The sequence below is a fragment of the Cololabis saira genome, chromosome 4 (assembly GCF_033807715.1).
Source record: "Cololabis saira isolate AMF1-May2022 chromosome 4, fColSai1.1, whole genome shotgun sequence".
NCBI lineage: Eukaryota > Metazoa > Chordata > Actinopteri > Beloniformes > Belonidae > Cololabis > Cololabis saira.
Window position 1 is genome coordinate 8,529,555 of NC_084590.1, and position 22,805 is coordinate 8,552,359.

The 22,805-nt window shown below is 42.6% G+C and overlaps 2 protein-coding genes across 3 annotated transcripts in view; one reads left to right on the plus strand and one right to left on the minus strand.

Annotated features, from left to right (window-relative positions):
* Positions 1 to 2,125, minus strand: part of LOC133441451 (neurofibromin) — a 142,684-nt gene extending 140,559 nt beyond the window's left edge. For both annotated transcript variants that reach the window (XM_061718755.1, XM_061718754.1), the window contains exon 1: positions 1,903 to 2,125. In XM_061718755.1, the coding sequence (XP_061574739.1) occupies positions 1,903 to 1,962 (60 nt within the window). In that variant the 5' untranslated portion in view covers positions 1,963 to 2,125. The remainder of the gene's footprint in view (positions 1 to 1,902) is intronic.
* pxylp1 (2-phosphoxylose phosphatase 1) overlaps positions 1 to 22,805 on the plus strand; it is a 417,866-nt gene that overhangs the window by 303,793 nt on the left and 91,268 nt on the right. The window lies entirely within an intron of this gene.

The window sequence follows — 22,805 nt, forward strand, 5'->3', positions numbered from 1 at the left end:
GTTCTCTCATTGGTCAGAAATGAACGCGGAAGGAGTTTCCTCTTCCGCACCCCGGGAAAAACAACACGCCCCTTTCAGAGAGAGGGCGCAAAGCGCAGACCGCCGGCTTTCCCATTCATTTATGTGCTACCACAGCGCAAGAGCGGACCGCTCTGCGGGCGAGAGGCCGCAGCGTTTGCGCTGCGCAAACCCTGCCCGAAATGAACATTTTTTAATTTCACCGTGCCGCGTTGTGACAACATCTCGGCACGGAGAGAAGGTGGTGTCGATTATGTTCCCACTCCAAATAAAAAAAAAAACGAACTGCTCCAGGTCTGGAATGGAATCGAGCAGAGACCACCTCTCCTAGGAGATCTCAGCTCGCTTGTTTTGTCCCACATCCGAGCGTGATTGCTGTGTTCACATGTACCAAACGAACCGATCTTTAGGGGGAAACACTCCCTGTTTCAGAACAACTGCTCCAAATGGGACAGAGGTGAAAGAACCCTAAGACCTGTATGTATGACTTGTAAACGGAACCAGGACCTGTGCGTGTGTAAACAGAACCAGAACCAGGGTCGTGTGTAAACAGAACCAGGATCAGGTGTAAACAGAACCTGATCCTCCACCACCTTCTCTCCTATTGGATGAGCAGAGATGTCGTCCCATCACGGCACGGTGAAATTAAAAAATGTTCAATTCGGGCAGGGTTTGTGCAGCCCTGCGGCAGACGGCCTCTCGCCCGCAGTGGTCCGCCCTGCGCGGGTAGCACATACATGAATGGGAAAGCCGGCGGTCTGCGCATGAAACTCCTTCCACGTTAATTTCTGACCAATCAGAGAGCAGTTCGTTCGCGCATGACATTTGTTAACAGCTTTGAACCGCTACAGACGGTTGGCTTGTGAACACAAACGAGAAACGAAACAACTGTATCGATTTAGCCCCTGAATCGGAACAAAACAAACGGGTCTGAAAGCACCTGTAGTTCTGTTTATATGTGCACAGGTCCTGGTTCTGTTTACACTTGGACTGATCCTGGTTCTGCTTTCACCTGGAACCCAAAGCTCTGAGTTTGTGAACCTCCTTCATGAACTTGTCCCCTGACGTCTCCAGGACCAGAACCAGGTGTAAACAGAACCAGGATCAGGTGTAAACAGAACCAGGACCAGGTGTAAACAGAACCAGGACCAGGTGTAAACAGAACCAGGTGTAAACAGAACCAGGTGTAAACAGAACCAGGTGTAAACAGAACCAGGTGTAAACAGAACCAGGTGTAAACAGAACCAGGTGTAAACAGAACCAGGTGTAAACAGAACCAGGTGTAAACAGAACTGTGTTGCTACATGAGTCGACAGAATCAGGATCAACCGAGCCTGCTGTTGTTGTGGATCGGAACCAGCACCGGTGCACGTGTGAACAGAACCGGCTTTGTTCCGCCCATGAGGCTGCTGTTCCCCGCTGGTCCCGGTACCACCGAACCTGCTGCTGTAAACCCGCACACACCCGGGTCACGCCTTCGGAACCGCGTTTGTTTACATCTACAAACCGGGCCCGGTACCATCTCCCCCACCGGTTAGCTCCAGCTAGCCCAACTAGCTGCCGTGGACCGAACCGGGACGGGAGTCCAGCCTGATTTATGGTTCCGCGTCACACCGACGCCGTAGGCGCTGCGTCAGTGTGACGCGGGACCATAAATCAAGCATTACTGCGTACGGTACGAGGCGGTGCGCGTCGACGCGTACCCTACGGCGTAGGGCTCTGCGTCGATTCAACGCAGAGGCATATATCAGCCTCCAGACCCCCGCTGGAAGGAGCCCCGGGGCCCCCGCTAGAGGCGGAACCGGGGCCCGGGACCAGCTCCCCGGGCCCGGCTCCCCCCGGTCCCAGCTCCCCCCGGTACCGGCCCGGGACGTGCCCTCTCACCTGCTCATCGAATCTGGTGATCACGGCCTGGACCCACTCCACGGGCTTGTGAGCCGCCATGACCCGCGGTGCTGCTCGGCCCGGCCCCGGGCTCCGGTACCTGCCCCCCGGCCTCACCGACACACGCACACCCGGCCCGGATGGACGACGGAGCTCGACGCGGGGAGGATTTTTCCCTGTGTGGAGGCTTCACCATGCCAGCGCCATGACACCCGCCGGAAGTCTGTCCTGCTGGGAGGGGAGGAGGAGGCTGTGAGTGGAGGGGGTTATGGTTCCGCGTTACAGCGACGGTGTACGGGGCGCGTCGCCGCGTATCCTACGCCGTAAGGCTCTGCGTCGGTGTAACGCGGAACCATAAATCAGCCTTGAAGCTGATCGTGAAGCTGGCCGGGAGCAGCACGGACAGACACGAACACACCTTCCGGGACAAAACCAGTACTGGAGTTGAGGGGGATGAGGGGGGATGAGGGGGCGTCAATTGGGTATGGCAAGGTATGGCAGCCGCCACACCTTGGCTTCAAGGGAAAATGTAAATGTTTGTTTTTTAAATATATTTATGGAATTACTTAATACATATAGAATAACTACAAATGCAAATCAGAACAACATGATCGATTTCACTAGTTATTATACACTGCAAAAACTAAGTAAGTAAAAGTAAAAAAAAATCTCATTACATTTAAGACAAGACTCAAAAACAACAATTTTCACCTGTTTCAAGTAGATTTTCACTTAAAATAAGTGGAAAAATCTGCCAGTGGAACAAGACTTTTTTGCTTGTAATAAGAAGATAAATCTTGTCCCACTGGCAGATTTTCCTACTTATTTCAAGTGAAAATTTACTTGAAACAGGTGAAAATGGTCAAATAACAAGTTATTTTTCTAGTGATGACTCTTGTTTTAAGTGTAATGAGATTTTTTGACTAATGCGAGACTGCATTTGAAAAAGTTCCAATTTTCTTGACCACACAGATCAGCTCCATAGCAGACCTCTGTGATGAGTATTTGCTGGGCGTGTTGATTGATACTCTAGTTAAGTTCTGTGACTCGTAACCTTGCCATACCTTAGCTTCCACTCAATTGACGCCACTGGGGGGATGGCATCCCCCCTGAAATAAAAACGGCCAAAATCATCCCCCCCTTTCCATCCCTTATGTCTTTTTTTTTTTGTATAATTTTTTTGTAAAATTGTAAAATGGTAAAATTGTAAATAGGTTATTTTATTTTATTTTATTCAGAGCTGTCCTTTTTTCTTTTCTTTTTCTTTTTTTTCTCAAACTTCTGCACCTTAGATGTTCATTCTGTACATATGTCAAAAATACCACATTTGTTTATTTGTTTATTTGTTTATCTACTGCGAAAGAGCGAAATTACCGGAGTCAAATTCCTTGTTGGACAATGTTCGAACCTGGCCAATAAAGCTGATTCTGATTCTGATTCTGATTTCATCAATGAATGTGGTTTTACTGCTATTTCAACATTTAGAGTCATCACCAGAAAAATATCTGATTTGACAATTTTCACCTGTTTCAAGTAAATTTTCACCTGAAATAAGTAGAAAAATCTGCCAGTGGGACAAGATTTATCTTCTCATTACAAGCAAAAAAATCTTGTTCCACTGGTTGATATTTCTACTTATTTCAAGTGAAAATCTACTTGAAACAGGTGAAAATTGTTGTTTTTTCCAGTGATGAGTCTTGTTTTATGTGTAATGAGATTTTCTTTACTATAAGGAGACATTTTAACTAGAAATAAGACAAATATTCTTGTTAAGATTTAGAGTTTTTGCAGTGATCCATTTTACTTATCCTGTGAAGGACAGAGTCATATTGATAAGTTCAGAAAAGTGTTTTTTATTGTTGTGTTTTGATGTATTTGATGTAAGCCCAGTGGATATTTAAAGCTTACAGAAGGCTGCATTTAACTGCTGCTATGTCATTCCTGCAGTATTTCTGCAGGTGTTTTGGTCACTGCTATTATTTGTAATATATTATATTATTTGTAATCAGCACAAATTATCTGTCCCCATATGATAAAATCCACCATCCCCCCTGATTTTTTTTTAAAACCCAAACACGGCTTCAAAACACCTCAAACAGAATTAAAACTCATGCGTTTCTGTTTATCTTTAAGGGGCTCAACCGGCCCATTATTTTGAAGATTAAATAATAAAAAAATCTCCTCAACTGATAAAAATACGACGTGGATCAAGTTAAGGTTCATTCAGCGTGGAAAGGTTGTAATGGAACTGATATTTTAAGGGTAAAAACAACAAACAAGTCCAACAGTTATTAATCTGCTAAGGAGCTTTTATTTTGAAGGAACGATCGCAGTACTTCCGCTACGAATGTCACAGAGCGACCTGGGGAACGGGCTGCGCGCATGCGCACTGCAAAGTCAGGCCTCAGAAAGTTTCATGATCAATCAATCAATCAATTACTTTATTTGTCCCCAAGGGGGCGATTAGTTTCGCGACAGGAGAAGCACATAATGGTAAATACAGGACTGTCTCAGAAAATTATAATATTGTGATAAAGTTCTTTATTTTCTGAAATGCAATTAAAAAAACAAAAATGTCATACATTCTGGATTCATTACAAATCAACTGAAATATTGCAAGCCTTTTATCATTTTAATATAGCTGATTATGGCTTACAGTTTAAGATTAAGATTAAGAATGTTCTAATTTTTTGAGATAGGATATTTGAGTTTTCTTAAGCTGTAAACCATGATCAGCAATATTAAAATAATAAAAGGCTTGCAATATTTCAGTTGATTTGTAATGAATCCAGAATGTATGACATTTTTGCATTACAGAAAATAAAGGACTTTATCACAATATTCAAATTTTCTGAGACAGTCCTGTATACATAAAATATACATAATAAATTACAATAAGTTACACATCATAGTATAGACCTAAGCTATGGTTAAGAGGGAAAGCTTTTTCACCCACTACCTTTTCCTTCCTGCATTTAAAAGAACAATAGCGGAGGAACAAAGGAGTGTTTGTATCTGTTTGTCTTTGCAAAAGGGAGTGTAAGCAGTAACTGATGGTAGAAACTGAAACTGTTTATGTAAGAGATGTGAGCAATCAGACAACATGGAGTTTGCCTTCTTGATCAGCTGTTTGTTATAAAGTTCTTGTAAAGTTTGTTGAGCTGACCCAATGATTTTACTGCTTAGACTGACAACCTTATTGAGCAAGTTTCTGTCTTTGACCTTCATAGATTGAAACCAACAAATGAAAGAAAAAGTGATAACAGATTTGATAAAAGAACAATAAAACATAGTCATCAGGGAAGAATCGACCTGGAATTTGGAGAGTCTTCGAAGACAAAAAAGGCGCTGCTGGCTTTTCATATATATCGATTCTGAATTTTTTCCAAATGACAGTTTGTTGTCAATAATAGTGCCTAGGGATGAATCAGGATGAATTAAGTTGTTTTCATGTTTAAGGTAGATTTAGTTGTTTTCATGTTTGTGATAGATTTAGTTGTTTTTCGTGTTTAAGATAGATTAAGTTGCTTTTATGTTTAAGGTAGATTTAATTGTTTTCATGTTTAAGATAAATGTGACCTCGGACGCTCTCTGTCCATCTCCCTCCAGCAGCTGCCACTTTATTGAGGTTTTTGTAGTGAAATGAGGAGGTATCAAGATAACTTCTCATTTCAACTAACTGGATCAGCCGTTCCTCATCCGTGACTGTTTCCTACAGCGCTTTCAACCGACTTTCAACGTGAGCGGCAGGAAGAAAATTGAAGCAGGGCGCCCGACAAATGTTGAGCTCAAAACGTTGCGCTGCGTCGCGCTGCATCGCACTGCATCGCGCTGCGTCGCGCTGCATCGCGCTGCACAGCTGAACAGCTGCACAGCTGCGAAGTGCTGCAGCCAGTTAGGACAGTCCAATAGAAAAGAAAGCAAATGGATGGATGGAATTGATTTTGTCGCTGACGCTCGCTCGTATCCCATGCAGTTAGGACACGGTAACTCCGCCGGCCGGAGCTTTTTTTCCTAACAGTATATCGCGTCATTCAGGCAGCCAATCAGCACAGAGCCTCATTATCATAGCCCCGCCCACTCAGAATCCTGCATAGATAATGAGGTTAGAGAATGGGAAGATAAAGACATGGCTAAGAGGCTGAATTTTTTCATTTATTTAGCAAAAACAATCAAAAGCTTGTTTTTAAGACATTCAAGGCCTGTTTAAAATAGGTATTAGATGCCATAATAGGTCCCCTTTAAGCTGTTTTCATGTTTAAGGTAGATTTAGTTGTTTTCATGTTTGTGATAGATTTAGTTGTTTTTCGTGTTTAAGATAGATTAAGTTGCTTTTATGTTTAAGGTAGATTTAATTGTTTTCATGTTTAAGATAAATGTGACCTCGGACGCTCTCTGTCCATCTCCCTCCAGCAGCTGCCACTTTATTGAGGTTTTTGTAGTGAAATGAGGAGGTATCAAGATAACTTCTCATTTCAACTAACTGGATCAGCCGTTCCTCATCCGTGACTGTTTCCTACAGCGCTTTCAACCGACTTTCAACGTGAGCGGCAGGAAGAAAATTGAAGCAGGGCGCCCGACAAATGTTGAGCTCAAAACGTTGCGCTAAGTCGCGCTGCATCGCGCTGCGTCGCGCTGCATCGCGCTGCGTCGCGCTGCATCGCGCTGCGTCGCGCTGCATCGCGCTGCACAGCTGAACAGCTGCACAGCTGCGAAGTGCTGCAGCCAGTTAGGACAGTCCAATAGAAAAGAAAGCAAATGGATGGATGGAATTGATTTTGTCGCTGACGCTCGCTCGTATCCCATGCAGTTAGGACACGGTAACTCCGCCGGCCGGAGCTTTTTTTCCTAACAGTATATCGCGTCATTCAGGCAGCCAATCAGCACAGAGCCTCATTATCATAGCCCCGCCCACTCAGAATCCTGCATAGATAATGAGGTTAGAGAATGGGAAGATAAAGACATGGTTCAGAGGCTGAATTTTTTCATTTATTTAGCAAAAACAATCAAAAGCTTGTTTTTAAGACATTCAAGGCCTGTTTAAAATAGGTATTAGATGCCATAATAGGTCCCCTTTAAGCTGTTTTCATGTTTAAGGTAGATTTAGTTGTTTTCGTGTTTAAGAAATTTTGAAAACAGAGACAGAACACTGTTAAAAGACACCGTACCTTTAATGAATTGTTGTAAACAATGGAAAAAGACTTGAAGGAAATCAGTCATTTTAACTCACTGAACAGTTGAAAATAAAGAAAACAACAACAACAAACCCCCTTTTTCTTTTTTTTTTTTTAATATTTTTTTTATCCCGGTTTTTTCCCCATTTCATCACCCAGAGCTCCTACCTAACAGTCCTGGGCATTTCCATCCTCTACCAACCCCGGGAGGGCTCCGCACTGAGCTCAGGTCTCCTCCTTAACCTGAGGAGTGAGCAGGCCGCATCTTTTCACCAGACAGGGTGGGGTTTCTCCGGCCGGACGTAGCGCGTGGAAGGATCACGTTATTCCGGCCAGATCCCCCCCACCCCATCTGGCGCCCCGGTTGGCCAGAGGGGGCAGTAGAGCCCAGGACTGTGTGCATGTTTTTGTGAGGGTAGCTCCCATTTGCTACCCAGGGGAACACGGGGAGAACATGCAAACTCCACACAGAAAGATCCTTTCTCCAACCCCACCCAGGGTGTGGGTACTGAAGTCATGGGGGAACTAACACGCACTTCAGCGCCCACATCAAACCCCCTTTTTCAATTTCAGTTTGATTGTGGACTCAGTTCTTTACGTGACTCCAACTGCTCTTCTACATAGTTTCAAACAGGAAACCCCATCTGTGGAGACAACCTGTTCCCAGCTTGTGGTTCTGACATTAAGCAAAGTATTCCCATCATGGAACCAGCGGATGTCCTCCTGGGGACCTGAGCAGAACAACTTGATCATTGCAATGTGGTGCATACACTTCATTTGTTTCACTGCCCTACCACATCCATGATGACGCTTGGGTAACCTTCATTGTCATAACTGATAATGCACCATTCAACAATGCACTCTAACTAACTGGTAACCTCTTTTTTTCTCCCTTGCTATCTCAGTCCCATTTAGAATCATTCATTATAAAATATAATTTAGACAATTTTCTCACAATCAGTTTTTTTTTGTGATCAAATGTTATTTATATTTCTTTTTTTTTTTCATTATAAACGGTGGCATCCACAATGATGTCAAACAAACATTAAACACATATTTTCACCCCCTTCCAAACCCACCCCTCGGACCTAAACATTCGATGAAAACAATTAATAATTAATAATAAGGAAAACAGAAAATAAAGATTATACAACAATAAAAAACAAACAAACCAAAAAAGGACAAAATAAAACAAAGGCAAAACATAATAATATCAAAAAACTGGACAAGGATAGCTGCGACAAGGTGGTCTATATCAATTTGAAATACATCTTTCAAGTTTGGCTTTAATTTGATCTGCTGCCATATACCAAAATAAAATATTTTGTTGTTTTGCATTATGGATTCGGGTTGTAGATTTTTCAATTCAATTCAATTCAATTCAATTCAATTTTATTTATATAGCGTTTAATACAACAGATGTTGTCTCTAGACGCTTTCCAGAGACCCAGAACATGAACATAAACCCCCAAGCAATTATTACATAATGGCAGGTTAAAACTCCCCTAGTGGGAGAAAAGTCTTAAGCCAAACAGTGGCAAGAAAAACTCCCCTTTAGGAGAAAGAAACCTTGAGCAGGACCTGGATCATAAGGGGGGACCCTCCTGCCGAAGGTCAGACTGGGGGGGTCGGGGACGTCAGCAGCACACAGCAGGCAGGTGGAAGCAGCAGCGGGATGACCAGAGGGGGGGGGGTGTGGGGTTGCAGGCAGGGGGAAGCAGCAACGGGATGACCGGGGGTGGGGGGGTGGACTGGGACCTCAGGCCAGCACGCAGCACCCGCCAGCACAAGAGACTACAGGGGCGATGGACAAAAATGATAGCTATGAGATACTTATAATTAATAATAATGGAAATGGAGAAGAGAGGAAGGGAAGAGGAGAGGAGAAGAAGGGTGAGAGGCACCGCACAGTGGATCATGTCATGAAGCTATATTTGAGACTAACTATTATAGTCTTGTTCTAAACCTGCAACTATGACTAATGACTCTAACACACTAGAGTTTATACTACCCAGAGATTTACCAACACCAGCTAGAGGTTTACTAAACACTAACTATAGGTTTTACTAAACAGAAAGGTTTTAAGTTTAGTTTTAAAGGTGGAGGTGGTGTCAGCCTCCTTAACCCAGATTGGAAGTTGGTTCCATAGTAGTGGCGCCTGATAGCAGAACGCCCGCCCTCCAAATCTACATTTGGATCTTCTAGGAACCAGAGGTGGAAAAAGTACAAAAATATTGTACTTAAGTAAAAGTACAGATTTTCTGCTTGAAAATTACTTAAAGCAGCACAATGTAACTTTTCCACCTTAATATAATATTTACAGAGTCATTGTGATGGTACATCAACTTACAAAAGGTTTAATGACACCTCTGTCATGGTCTGAGGGGTCTCTATCGCCTTCACTGGCACTATGTAACTTTGAGGAGCATGGTAGGAACCCTGCCACACTACTGGTAAAGCACTACCGCTTTTGTCCAAAGGAGCCGCCAAACTCAACAAAAGCTGAAAGTTACATTGTGCTGCTTTAAGTAAAAGTAAAAAGTACCCATTAAGAACATTACTTAAGTAAAAGTATAAAAGTACCTAAAATTAAATATAATGAAGTACCAAAAGTACATGGTGTAAAATGTACTTAAGTACAAAAGTAAAAAGTACAAAGTACAAAATTCTTTTCAAAAGGATTGCAAAGAAATGAAGTCCCAACATTGTCATGCTGTCGAAAGTGGCTTTATTCCAAGAATTTGTTTACAACTCTAAATAATGGTGATATTATTCTGACCCTTTTAACGTTTGTCTCCATTACCCCATTTTAATTTCTCCCTTTGCTCATCACTGCTGCTGTACCCCATTGGCCCCGCTGACAGGTACACCCCCAGCCTGTAGTATGCAGTGACAAAATTAAGCAACCCCAGCTGAAGGAGGATGAAGGAGACTCTTGAACTGATTGAACTTTTAAATGCCAAAACCACCTTAGATGGGGTGGAATGAAAGAATGCTGCCCATGGACACTCCCTGGGATGATGGTGGTGGAATAGGTGGAAAAACACAAAAAAACAAAAAAATTTTTACATATTGCTGTTGACGAAAACAACGAAGAAACCATACTGTAACTATAGGAAATAAAGTTTTAAACCAACCAGGAATCCATGTCCAGGTCGGATTATATTCTTTGCTGAGTTTGCTTTTCTTCTGAGAGCGTGTGTCGTTCCTCCTCCATTTTCAGCACTGCTTGTGTCTTCAAAGTAGCCACGCAGCAGAACTCTGCCCACCTTGGAGCGCATCCCCTTATAGGCTTCTCTATGAGCGCAGCCCCGGTGTGCTGTTCTCACGGCAATAGCCTACATTTTCATTTAATGTAACGAAGTAAAAGTAAAAGTACAGAAAAATAAAAGTATCAATAAAAGTACAATGCTCAAAAATCTTACTTAAGTACAGTAACGAAGTACTTGTAACGAAGTACTTGTAACGAAGTACTTGTAACGAAGTACTTGTACTTCGTTACTTTACACCACTGCTAGAAACTATGAGTAAACCTGCACTCTGAGAGCGGAGAGCTCTGCCAGGAACATAAGGCAATATCAGGTCTTGCAAATAATGCGGAGCTAAGCCGTTTTGGGCTTTATATGCAAGGAATAAAATTTTAAATTGGATTCTGAATTTTACGGGTAGCCAATGGAGCGACGCTAACACTGGAGAGACGTGGTCTCTCCTGCTGATCCTGTCAGCACTCGCTGATGCATTCTGGATCAGCTGGAGCCTATTCAGCAAATTACTTGGACATCCTGCTAACAACACATTACAGTAATCTAGTCTAGAGGACACAAATGCATGAACTAGCTTTTCTGCATCACTCTGCGAGAGGATTTTCCTAATTTTTGCAATATTACGGAGATGGAAAAACGCTATTTTACAAACCTTATTAACATATGGTTTAAACGACAAATCCTGATCGAAAACAACACCAAGGTTTCTCACAGTTGCACTGGAAGCTATCGCAACACCATCTAATCCATTCCTAAGATGCTCTGGACCAAGAATGATAACCTCTGTTTTATCTGATTTTAGAAGCAAGAAATTTCTGGACATCCAGTCCTTGATGTTCCTAAGACATGCCTGAAGTTTAACTAACGGTTCTGTTTCATCTGGCTTCATAGACAAATATAGCTGTGTATCATCAGCATAACAATGAAAGTGTATGCCGTGATTCTGGATTATACTTCCCAATGGCTGCATGTATAAACTGAACAAGATTGGCCCTAGCACTGAACCCTGCGGAACACCATAACAGACCCTTGACTGTTCTGAAGACACTTCATGTACCGGCCCACCCGGCCCTGCCTGGGTGGGGGGTGGCTGTCTGCGCTGGGGGGGCATTGCTGTCTTGGTCCTCCGTCGCTGGGCGGGGGCCGCGTGCCCCTGCGTTTGTGGGGACTCCGTGACTTCCTTGTGGGGACTCCCCCTCCTTCCCCCCCTACATGATTCATACGCACATAGGCGAAGGGGCGGGGGGTCCGGGTCGTGGGGGGCATTGTCCCGCGTGGCCCGGCACTCCCCGCCTCACGGTTTTAACAGCAATGTAGACACTGCACATTCAACACTTAATAAATACATTTGACAAGGACACGTAGTTCGAGAGGGGGGGGGCGGTGTCAAATTGATACTTGGTCCTCCCCCTCCCTGTTTTTATGGCATTAATCACATGCACTCAACACCAGGGTCGGGAGGGGGTCCCACATCACCCGCGTTCCCTCGCCGTTGAAGTCTGGGTTTCCCTGTTGAGGCTCCTGCCCCTGCGACCTGACCTTGGACAAGCAGACGAAGATGGACGGATGGATTGGTTTGCCTTTTGATTTTGGAGACAGTGGGCGCCATTGACAGAGGCTATTGCCCTCATTCAGGCATCGCAGGTTTGAGTCTCAGCCTATTGCTTTTTTTTTGCGTGTTTGCATGAGTTGTGAAGACCACCTGAGTAGTTGGAGATTTTGGAACGATTCTTGTTTGACTATTTTTTAAAGTAATTTGGCTTATAGGATAACCCTCGACTTTTCTTGCAAAGTCAACACCATATTTGACGGAACTCTCTTCTCGTGTAAATGTTCTGACGAACTATCTTGTCATCACATAAATGACCACCCGTTGATAATGCTATGGCTTTCTCTTCGGGTTTAGGTTAAGGTTAGGTTTAGGGTGAGGGTTAGGGTTAGGATTAGGTTTTAGGGTGAGGGAAGGTTAGGCTTAGGGTTAGGGTGTATGTAGGTGAGGTATGATGACTCTGAATTGTGTAGTTGAGCGTAGAATGGTGACAAAACATCTACTGAGCCTAAGTTTCGTTTTCAATAGCAGTAGCTGGGTTAAATACATAAAGAAAGCCATTATCAACCCAAAGAATGATGACAAAAATCTACCGGGTAGACAGTATCCCATCTACTCACACCATTCAAGGCTCTGATTACACATGAAAAATTCCTATTCAGTGGACTGATAGCATTTGAAGCCGCTGAAACGACACCTCTAATGACACTGATGTCTCAGAGAGGTCCCCACTGGAATTCTTCGTCTTTTACTGGCTCCTGGACTTTTGGGGTTTGATGTTTGTACTCTGGCAGTAGTAGAAGTAAAACTGTGCTGGTTTTGGTTCAAATATTGGGGTATTATGTGATGTCTGCATTTATCAGCGTACTTTGAACCTGTGGTTTATAAAGTTTCTAATCCATTCAGTGATGTCTGGATGTCTACTGAAGCTGAAGTTTGTTTGGTCACAAAGGAATGGGAACTGTGATGGAAATGAGTTATTTCAGCTATTCTGTTCTTGTCTTCCCTCATGAGTTCCGGTGAGACCAGTATTGTCTCTGCAGAGTTGGGTTCAGCTGTGTTACGCAGCTGCAAAGATGTTATGACAACTAATGTCATTTTCACTCACTGAATTCCAGCAATGTGTCAAGTCTTAATTTTACCAAGGTTACAATGTTTCAGTCTTGCACAAATTTTGCAGACACCTTGTGATTCAAATGTATACATGCAGAGGTATTAGATAGTTTTAACAGCAGCCACTGTTATAATCCACAACAGCTTCTTCTTTAATGCTTACCTGTTAAAAGCTTTTAACACCCTTGCTTCAGTCAGCAGGACTTTAGTTCTCACATTTGGCAGCATTTTCAAACACGTGTAATACATTAGTAGTCATGGGGTGACATTGCATTTGTCCCTTGTGGAGAAATCTGGAGTTGCTTGAAATGCCACTAAAATCTAAACCTGAAATGTGAAAGAAAATAAACCCTCATGAATGCTGTGCTTACTGGATCTGGGCATTTCCTGCTCCCAGATTTAATGAAATCTATTGTGGATGGCTGAACTTGTCAGGTAAGACCCGGACGTGCACACAACCCACAAACGTTCATAAATTTAAATACAATCCCAACTGAAGAGCCTGGAATTTCACTTTATTGTTTTATTTTCAATCGTAACAAGATCAAAATGTATGCAGTGTCGCTGAAAGTAAATAAAAAATAGATGACTTCCAGCTTCCGTGAACATCTGCTACAAATATAATATGACAAAGTTGAAAAACACTAAGTTCAACTTGGTTTTATTAAGTTGTTTCAGCGAGATAATGCGCCCTACAAACTCATACGCTCTGCACCTTTTTCCTGTCACGTTTTTTAGAGGGACTTCGTCATAAATTAGTAGTCCAACATACTTACTGACAAAATATAAAAATTCTTTATAACCTGTGAATAACTGAATGCCCATTCCTTATATTTTCTTGGGTTTTTCCGCCGTTTCGGCCATGATACCAGCTTCTGCTGAGCTCTGCGCTCCACGCCCCGCCCAGCTTTCGTCTCGACTACGAATCGGGAAGGAGGGGGAAGTGACGTATGCCGTAAAGCAGTCAAAGCCGTAAAAATGTGTAGTTTTTTAGTGTGGCAGGGTTCCTACCATGCTCCTCAAAGTTACATAGTGCCAGTGAAGGTCATACAGACCCCTCAGACCATGACAGAGGTTCATTAAACCTGTTGGAAGTTGATGTACCATCACAATGATGATGATGAAATATTAGATTAAGGTGGAAAAGTTACATAGTGCTGCTTTAAAAGTGTAATATATCTAGTTTCAGCAAGGCAAGATTATTTGTACTTCACATTTCAGCAACAAGGCGATTTGATGTGCTTTACATAAAGAAACCATGAAAAGATAAGATTAAAAGTTATTAGCTACAGTGCAGTGGCAGAATCAAGAAAAGTCAGACTTCAGCTGTAGCTACAATTTAGTACTAAAATTAACAAAGCTTAAATCAGATGGTTTAAATAATTGTGAACAAATATGTTTTTAACTTTGGTTTAAAGGAACTGAGGATTTCAGTGACTACGTTTACATGCATCAATAACCCTTTTCTAACCGGAATATTAGCAATAACCTGGTTTTGCACGGCCATGTAAACACCAATAACCCCTTTGAATAACCGGAATTTGCTCATATTCCCGATTTTAAAACCCCGAATATGACCCCTGGGTTACTCCTTTTCTAACCTGAATATTGGGTCATGTAAACGCCTAACGGGATATCCCCATCAAAAGGAACAGGAATGTGTTTTCTGCACATGCTCTGTTCACAAGGAATCCTGGTCTTTTGAGTCCAGGAAGTTCTTCTAAACACGGAGAAACCAAGACCAGGAGGAGACTAATCACTTCATAAATGTAATGAAGGATATGAACATTTTATCATTTGTAGCGGCTAGAAAGTACCGGGATAGAGAGATTTACAAAAAGGTGAGCGAAAAGTTGCGTGAAGCAGCATTTGTAGGAACGCCAGACCAGATCAAGCACTGCCCGAAGACGCTGATAAAGGCGAACTACAGGGCCGAGAAACAAAACGGTACCAGCGGGTCCGATTATCCGCCCTGCTGCTGTTATTGTTGTTGTTTTGAATTTGGATACAGGAAGAAGAAGCAGAAATGACGGGAAATGCGTCATGACGTTCTCCGTGCGTTGCTGGTTTGATCCAGATATCCTAATGATTAATTACCATGTACACAGGTATAACCCTGTTTGCTCACGCATGTAAACAGATTATTCCCAATGTTTCAGTAACCGGAATATTGACCTTAACCCAACTTTTGACTGCATGTAAACGTAGTCAGCGTTCCTGCCGGTTTCTGGAAGTTTGTTCCAGACCTGTGGAGCATAAAAGCTGAATGCTGCTTCTCCATGTTTGGTTCTGGTTCTGGGGACACAGAGCAGACCTGAACCAGAAGACCTGAGAGGTCTGGATGGTTGCTATGGCAACAACAAGTCACTGATGTATTTTGGTCCTGAACCATTCAGTGATTTATAAACTAACAGAAGTATTATAAAGTCTATTCTCTGAGGTGCAAGGAACCAGTGTAAAGATCTCAGAACTGGAGTGATGTGGGAGACGAGGAGATCCATGAGCTGCTCAGCCCCGTAGACGAAGACACCATAAACCAGCGTGTGTCCAGAACCACCGAGGATGGTCTGTTGTTGGAACAACTGGACACAAAGATGACAAACCGGGAATTTGGAAGAAGCAAAACTCGGCCAAAAAGTTTATCCATCTTCGTTCTTGAAAATGACGGCTGTCTGACGGTGTATAAAAAATCCTGCTGATGTGTGGACCTCATTCTACACACCAGTTATGTTATGTTCCATGAACGTCACCTCCCGACTTGGCTTCCCTCCCCTCAACTCGCCTTCAGGCCCGAGGTGACAAATAACCCGCCTTGCCTGTACATTGCCAACGCGCCCTGGCTATAACGCGGTTCACCTTTCACGTCTCGCTGCTTCACAGATTTGCATTGTGCACCGTGTTCTGCATTCTGATTGGCTACACAGTCTCCCCGCTTCTTCACTTCCTGTGTCAATACCGTTGGTCGCTTAGCAACAATGCTGAGAACGGCCAATGAGCTTCAGCAGCAGCTCAACAACGGGAGCCTTTGATGAATCGTTCATTACAGTCTCAGATATAATCCATGGTGGCATGTCGGTTTATAAGAATCTTTTTGCCCAGAAGTAAAAAGAGCGACAACAACGACCCATAACTTTGTTTCTTCTCTCGAAAAAACACACCTGCACCGCGGCTTTAGAAGAAAAAGATGCTACGGAGCAAGTCAGGATTCAGCAGCATCAGAAGAGCAGTGAAATACGCGCCAGTCACAGTTTGTCCTACTGTATTTATTGTATTTTTTTCATAATCATTTTTCAATTCAAATCGTTCAAATCCAATTACTCGGGTCGCGGAGGGGCAGGGCTGATCTCCGCAATTTGAAGCCTTGTATAATAATTATTAAAAAAAAATAAAGGCTGCTACTTCACGGATTTCACCTGTCACGGGTTCTTTTTGGAACGTAACCCCCCACGAAAAACCAGGGATTACTGTATCCAATCTAAAAACTTCAGCTGTTACAATTTTTTTTTTTTTTTGCACTTTAAATGGATATTGAAAGGCTTATTTGAGTTATTTATTTATTTCATACAAATAACTTTTGGAATTTTTTTGTTTTTGCCCAAAAAAGGAATGTTTTGTTGGACACGAGAATAACTGCTGCCATGTTTTTGTCTTTAAATATGTTTAAAAGTATGAAAACATTAAAGATTTTAGTTATAATTGCATAAATTGTCATTGCTTTATATACTTTCTTGGGGTTAAATTAGCACAAAATGCTAAAAAACCAAATTCTCAAAACTTAAAAACCGAAAAACACAGAAAATGGAAAAAATAAAAACGGAGTGTGAAAAAAAACTAAAACCGATTTCATCCGTCTCTGTTTCCTCCCTGGATCTGTTTGGTAATTCTGCCACACGATGTTTCTGAAAGCAGTTCCATCAGCATTCTGGGAGCTGATTGGTTCTTACAGCATCATTAGCTGCTAATACTTGCTGTTGAATCTCAATATAATACTAGTAGTAATATGTTGCATAAATACACAGTCATATAATTCATTCAACAGCTCAAAGAACAGTTTTAATAACACTAACCCAAATCAATATCAGAATGGAATCAGATCGACTCAAAGCTTGATAATCAATTCTGAATCTTAAGAATCGGAATCGTATTGATTCTTGACATTTTAATGGATCCCCAGCCCTAATGTTCAATATGAAGAGCAGAAAATCCAATAAGCACCACTAGGACACATCACAGAGGTTCAGGACTCATCTGACTCAGAATACAAAAGTATTTTACTGATTTTTAATAAAACAGTTTCACAACTGTAAAGGCACTTGAGAACATCTGCATAGCTGTCAATAGTGAACATCTGAACATCCAAACGCTGAGGAGGAAGCCACTAGAGAAGAGGACGGGGACGACGTCCGTCTACGTCCACACCTTCTGGAAGGTCATTTTGTAGTTCGTCTTCAGTTTCCACCGTTGTGGGGATAACAGCTGTGATCCAGTCCTTTGGTTTGACATCAGCTTGGATCGATCTCTAAACTGTCGGGGTTGAAACAGTCCTCCTTCATCTAAAAAAAGAAAGGAAAAGGCACCGGGATGGTTGCGACCCTTTATTTGGATCTGCAGTCCTGCATCAGGCCCTCTTTGGAGAAGCAAACCCGGCAGTGACGAGGGATTCTTTGGTATGGCCGTCGCAGTCCCGTTAGAGTCCGTCTAACTTGCTCCGTCTGCTCCGGTTTACTCGATGTCGCCGGGCCTCGTGGCCACGTAGACGAAGACGATGATGAGCAGCACGAGGACGGCCAGCGTGGGCAGCACCACGGTGGCCACCTGCTGCCGCGCCTCCTGCATGGCGTGCTTCCGCTCCTTCTTGTCCTTGGACGTCTCCTTCTTGGGTTTGCCCTTGAGCTGCCTCATGTTGTCCCCCGAGCGACGATCTGTCTACGACCGTGACGTGGTTTTCCACTGCACCTGACAGAGACCGGAAAGACCAGAGTCAGTCCAGCTGTTCAAGAAGACCCGTTTCCAACTCCGTCCCGATCAGGCCTGTGTTTAAGGCTCCTGCTCCCAGATGACAAAGCTCATCTAAAAATGTTTGTATCTCAGCAACTTCAAGCTGGATTTGAAAAAACATTACCAAAAAAAGTGAGGTAGTAAACGCGACTGCTTGAAAAGAACCAAAAAAAACTTTCTTAGACACATCCCACAGGTTTGTAAAGAGTGCGAGGTTTCTGGACCCACAGAAAACTGTTTTTTGAAACACGCAGAACTCATTTTTAATTCCTCATTTTAAACTATGATGCTAATCAAGGTTAGCATCCACCCTGGACAAATCTGATCAAATCATCCTCATTTCAGATGTCCTTTTAGCAACGACATATACAGTTGTGGGAAAAAGTGTTTGCCCCCTTCCTGATTTCTTATCTTATTCTTTTTTTGCATGTTTGTCGCACTTAAATGTTTCAGATCAAAAACTTTAAATATTAGACAAAGATAACACAAGTAAACACAAAATGCAGTTTTTAAATGAAGGTTTTTATTATTAGGGGGAAATAAAAATTCAAACCTACATGGCCCTGTGTGAAAAGGTGATTGCTCCATAAACCAATAAACCCATAAACCTATTAACTGGTTGGGCCCCTTAGCAGCAACAACTGCAATCAAGTGTTTGCCATAATTGGCAATGAGTCTTTTCCAGCTGTGGAGGAAATTTGGCCCACTCATCTTTGCAGAATTGTTGTAATTCAGCCATTCAATTGGAGGGTTTTTCATACAGAGTATGAGTATTTTAATTTGTGTACTTGCCGATACCAAGTACCGATACTTCTACCACAAAAATAACTAGGCTAAAATTGCAATGAAAAAATGCAATGAATTGGAAGACAGGTTTTGTTTGCAACAGATAAATAACAAAAAAAAATAAATCTTTCTGTGTAAATAAAAAGTCTCCACACTGGCACGGTCTTATCGCGGCTCGAGTGCGTTGAGAAGACGGTGAAATCCTTCGTCTTCTCTAACTGACAGTGTCTGCTCATCCAGCGCTAGATAACGGGTTAGAGCCTCCGTTATTTTAACTTGTCTTTTACCATTGTCTGTCTCTTTTGCAGAACCTGAGCTAATGTTGCTGTTGTGATCTTGCAGTAACATTAGTAAACTCCGTATACTCAGCTTTATGATGCGTCTTGAGATGTTTTATCAAGTTTCTCGTATTAAACGATGTATTTTCTCCTTCCCTCCTCTGGACACCTTAGCAGCACGTAGCTTGCAGTCTGCCTTGCTTCTGTCATCGTCCCTTATTTTCTCCACACTGCTGACATCCCACTTGCTTAATTATCTCTATCTTGCCTGAAACGGCGCTGCCAGTCTCACTCATGTATCACTCTCTTCTCATCACCAGCTGACTGCAGCTCAACATCTCCCCCTAGAGTCGCTAATCAGTAACTACAACAACAATCAAGTGGTATCGGTGCGTAGTATCGTAGAATTTTTGCGAGTGCGAGTACATGAGAGCAGTATCGGCCCCGATACTGATACCAATATCGGTATCGGGCATCCCTAGTTTTCGAGCATGAACCTCTTTTTTAAGGCCATGCCACAGCATCTCAATGGGATTCAGCTCTTGGGGTAACTTTGGTCGGCCGGCCTCCAGGGAAGGTTCACCACTCTTCCACGTTTTCTCCATTTGTGGATAACGGCTCTCACTGTGGTTCGCTGGAGACCCAAAGCTTTAGAAAAAGCTTTATAACCTTTTCCAGACTGATAGATCTCAATTACTATGTTTCTCATTTGTTCCTGAATGTCTTTAGATCGCAGCATGATGTCTAGCTTTTGAGGATCTTTTGGTCTACTTCACTTTATCAGACAAGTCTTATTTAAGTGATTTCTTGATTGAAAACAGGTGTGGCAGTAATCAGGCCTGGGTGTGGCTGGAGAAATTGAACTCAGCTTTCCAAAGATGTGATAAACCAGAGTTAATTTCTGTTTTAACGGGGGGGGGGGGGGGGTTCACTTTTTCACACAGGGTTATGTAGGTTTGGATTTTTTTTCCTCCTTAATAATAAAAACCTTCATTTAAAAACTGCATTTTGTGTTTATTTGTGTTATCTTTGTCTAATATTTAAATTTGTTTGATGATCTGAAACATTTAATTGTGACAAACATGCAAAAAATAAGAAATCAGGAAGGGGGCAAACACTTTTTCACACAACTGTAAATGGATGACTGCTGAGCTCCGGCTGAGCTCCGCTCCGGCTGAGCTCCGGCTGAGCTCCGGCTGAGCTCCGGCTGAGCTCCGGCTGCGCTCCGGCTGAGCTCCACCAGACCCACCATGAACACTTACTGCTCCCCTGGAGGCCAAGACTAGCCGTGGTCTGCTCAGGTCCTCCTCCAGCCTAGCTGGTGGAGTGCAGCCTCTGATGGTGGACATGTAACTGTCCTTGTCCTCAGTGCTGTATTTGATCACAACATTTAACTGCAGAGTAAATACATGTATGTATATTTCTCCAGTTTTATCTTCTGTTCATCGTCTACCTATAAAACCCAGAATAGAAGTTAAACTTCCTCACACACTCCTCACATATAAAGATCTTAATGACCAACCTCCACCAGGTCTTCCAGAGCTCATAGTTCCAGGTTCTCCAAGCAGAACTCTTGTCTCTCAGACAGCAGGTTTATTTGTGGTTCCTAGAGGTTCTGACAGTAGAACTGGAGGCAGAACCTTCAGGTTCCTCTCTGGAACCAGGTTGTGTTCAGAAAACCTCTCTACCTTTAAGATGAAGCTTCAAACCTCCCTGTTCGTAGTTAGGGATGACCTGAAACATCCCTTAGTGATGCTGCTGTAGACCTGGATTGCTAGAGACCTCCCATGATGCACCTCTCCTCCCTCCAACTCTATTAATCGGTGCGTCCGAAATGCCATACTAAACAGTATATACTCAAAAAGTATACTTAAGTGCGGTACACTTTTGAATAAATATCAGTAGTATGCATTAATTGGGACGTACTACTCAGAGCCACATGACACCTCCTGCCGTTGGGAGGGGGAGTTGTTACCATGGTAACAACTCCTGTCACAGCAGCAGTAGCAGCACCGCTCCGCTCTTTCCTGTTTATCCTGGCCCAAACAAGATGACATTACCTAATACTATTATATACCAATATTATAATAATATTATTATACTTAATATTATATTATGACATATACGTATCTGCGCAGCACTTAGCAACCAAACGCTGCTGCATTGCATTGTGAGAAGTTTCTGCTTAGCTAGTGTCCATCAATCCACACTAATACAATTCTCTGGAAGTATGGATAGTACATACTATTGAGTACGTACTAATGTTTCAGACGCACTTAAATAATCTTATAAAATTGTTAAAAAACTTTGTAATTTACCAGGTTCCAACGGCTGCAGACGAGAGATTAAATAGTCGCTCAGCTGAGGCTTGTTATAAAACTAATGATTTCAACTGAAAACACATTAAAGCATGAATAACTGATTTAATATTTAGGTTTTTTGGTAAGTGACCGTGATATAAGCGGGATAATGCCCTTCGAGGTGACATTAACATAAATATATGGACTTATCTCTTACTTACACCACATCAGTTCTGATCTCCATGACGGGTATACGGGGGGATTTTATTACCTCATGAAGTTAAATAGTTTTTAGACACATTTATGTATTCACATTTATGTATTCAGTGTGGTCTTTGGGTTGATGGACGGTCATTTTTTTAGTTTTTCAGTATTTTCTTCTAGTTTTTAGTCACTTTGTTGCAGATTCTTGTACAGTGTTCTTGACTGCACCTGGGAATAAAGGTTCTGGTTCTGATCACATAGTCCAGTCCACCTGTATCTGAGCAGGACCAGAACTGTGCCATGACAGTTAAACATGAGAGAAACCAGAACAGAAACCAGACCGGGGGGGAGGTGCTGCGCATGCGCACCGCACCGGTCCATAACGGGTCTGGGTCTGGGTCTGGTCGTTAAACACGTCAGCGAACTTCGGGAATAGTTCTGACCCACACGGACGGGATCAGTGCGGATCCCATCTGGGTTTTTTTTTACCGAACTTCATCAGAAAGTTGATGTTGATACGAACCTGAGCAGGGCGGGTTCTGCAGCGCTGAGAGGAGTTCTGCTGAGGTTCTGCAGAGTTCCGCTGCCCCGGCGGACCCAACACCAAACTTTATTCTTCTTCTCCGTCGCCTGCAGCGGCTTCTTCTTCTGCTCAGCGAGACGTCGCTCTGGAGCTGCAATGTTGCTCTGCCGCCCCCTGCTGGCGGCGCTGCTCGCTGCAGCCACGCTCACTAGTGCTGACGCTGATCAAACAGCTAAAACCAAGGGCACGGATTTTCATAAACTTACATTTTTATCTTTAATTTTTGATTTTGATTTTATATGTAAAAACAACAATTAAAGAGAAGATAAGAAAACAAAACAGCAAAACAAAGAATTTGATACTTTAACACTTAATATCTTAATTACATGTGCAAAAAAGGGGCCTGCATATAAACACTATTGGGTGAATGGTTAGATTTGTTTATATTTATGTTCAGAAATGGGCAGCTAATTATAATTATATGTGTATGCATGCATGTATATATATATATATATATATATATATATATATATATACTGTATGTGTGTGTGAATATGTAAGTAGATATATACATACAGAACTGTATGAATATTGTGATTTTCTGTAATGCAATTACAAAAACAAAAATGTCATACATTCTGGATTCATTACAAATCAACTGAAATATTGCAAGCCTTTTATTATTTTAATATTGCGGATCATGGTTTACAGCTTA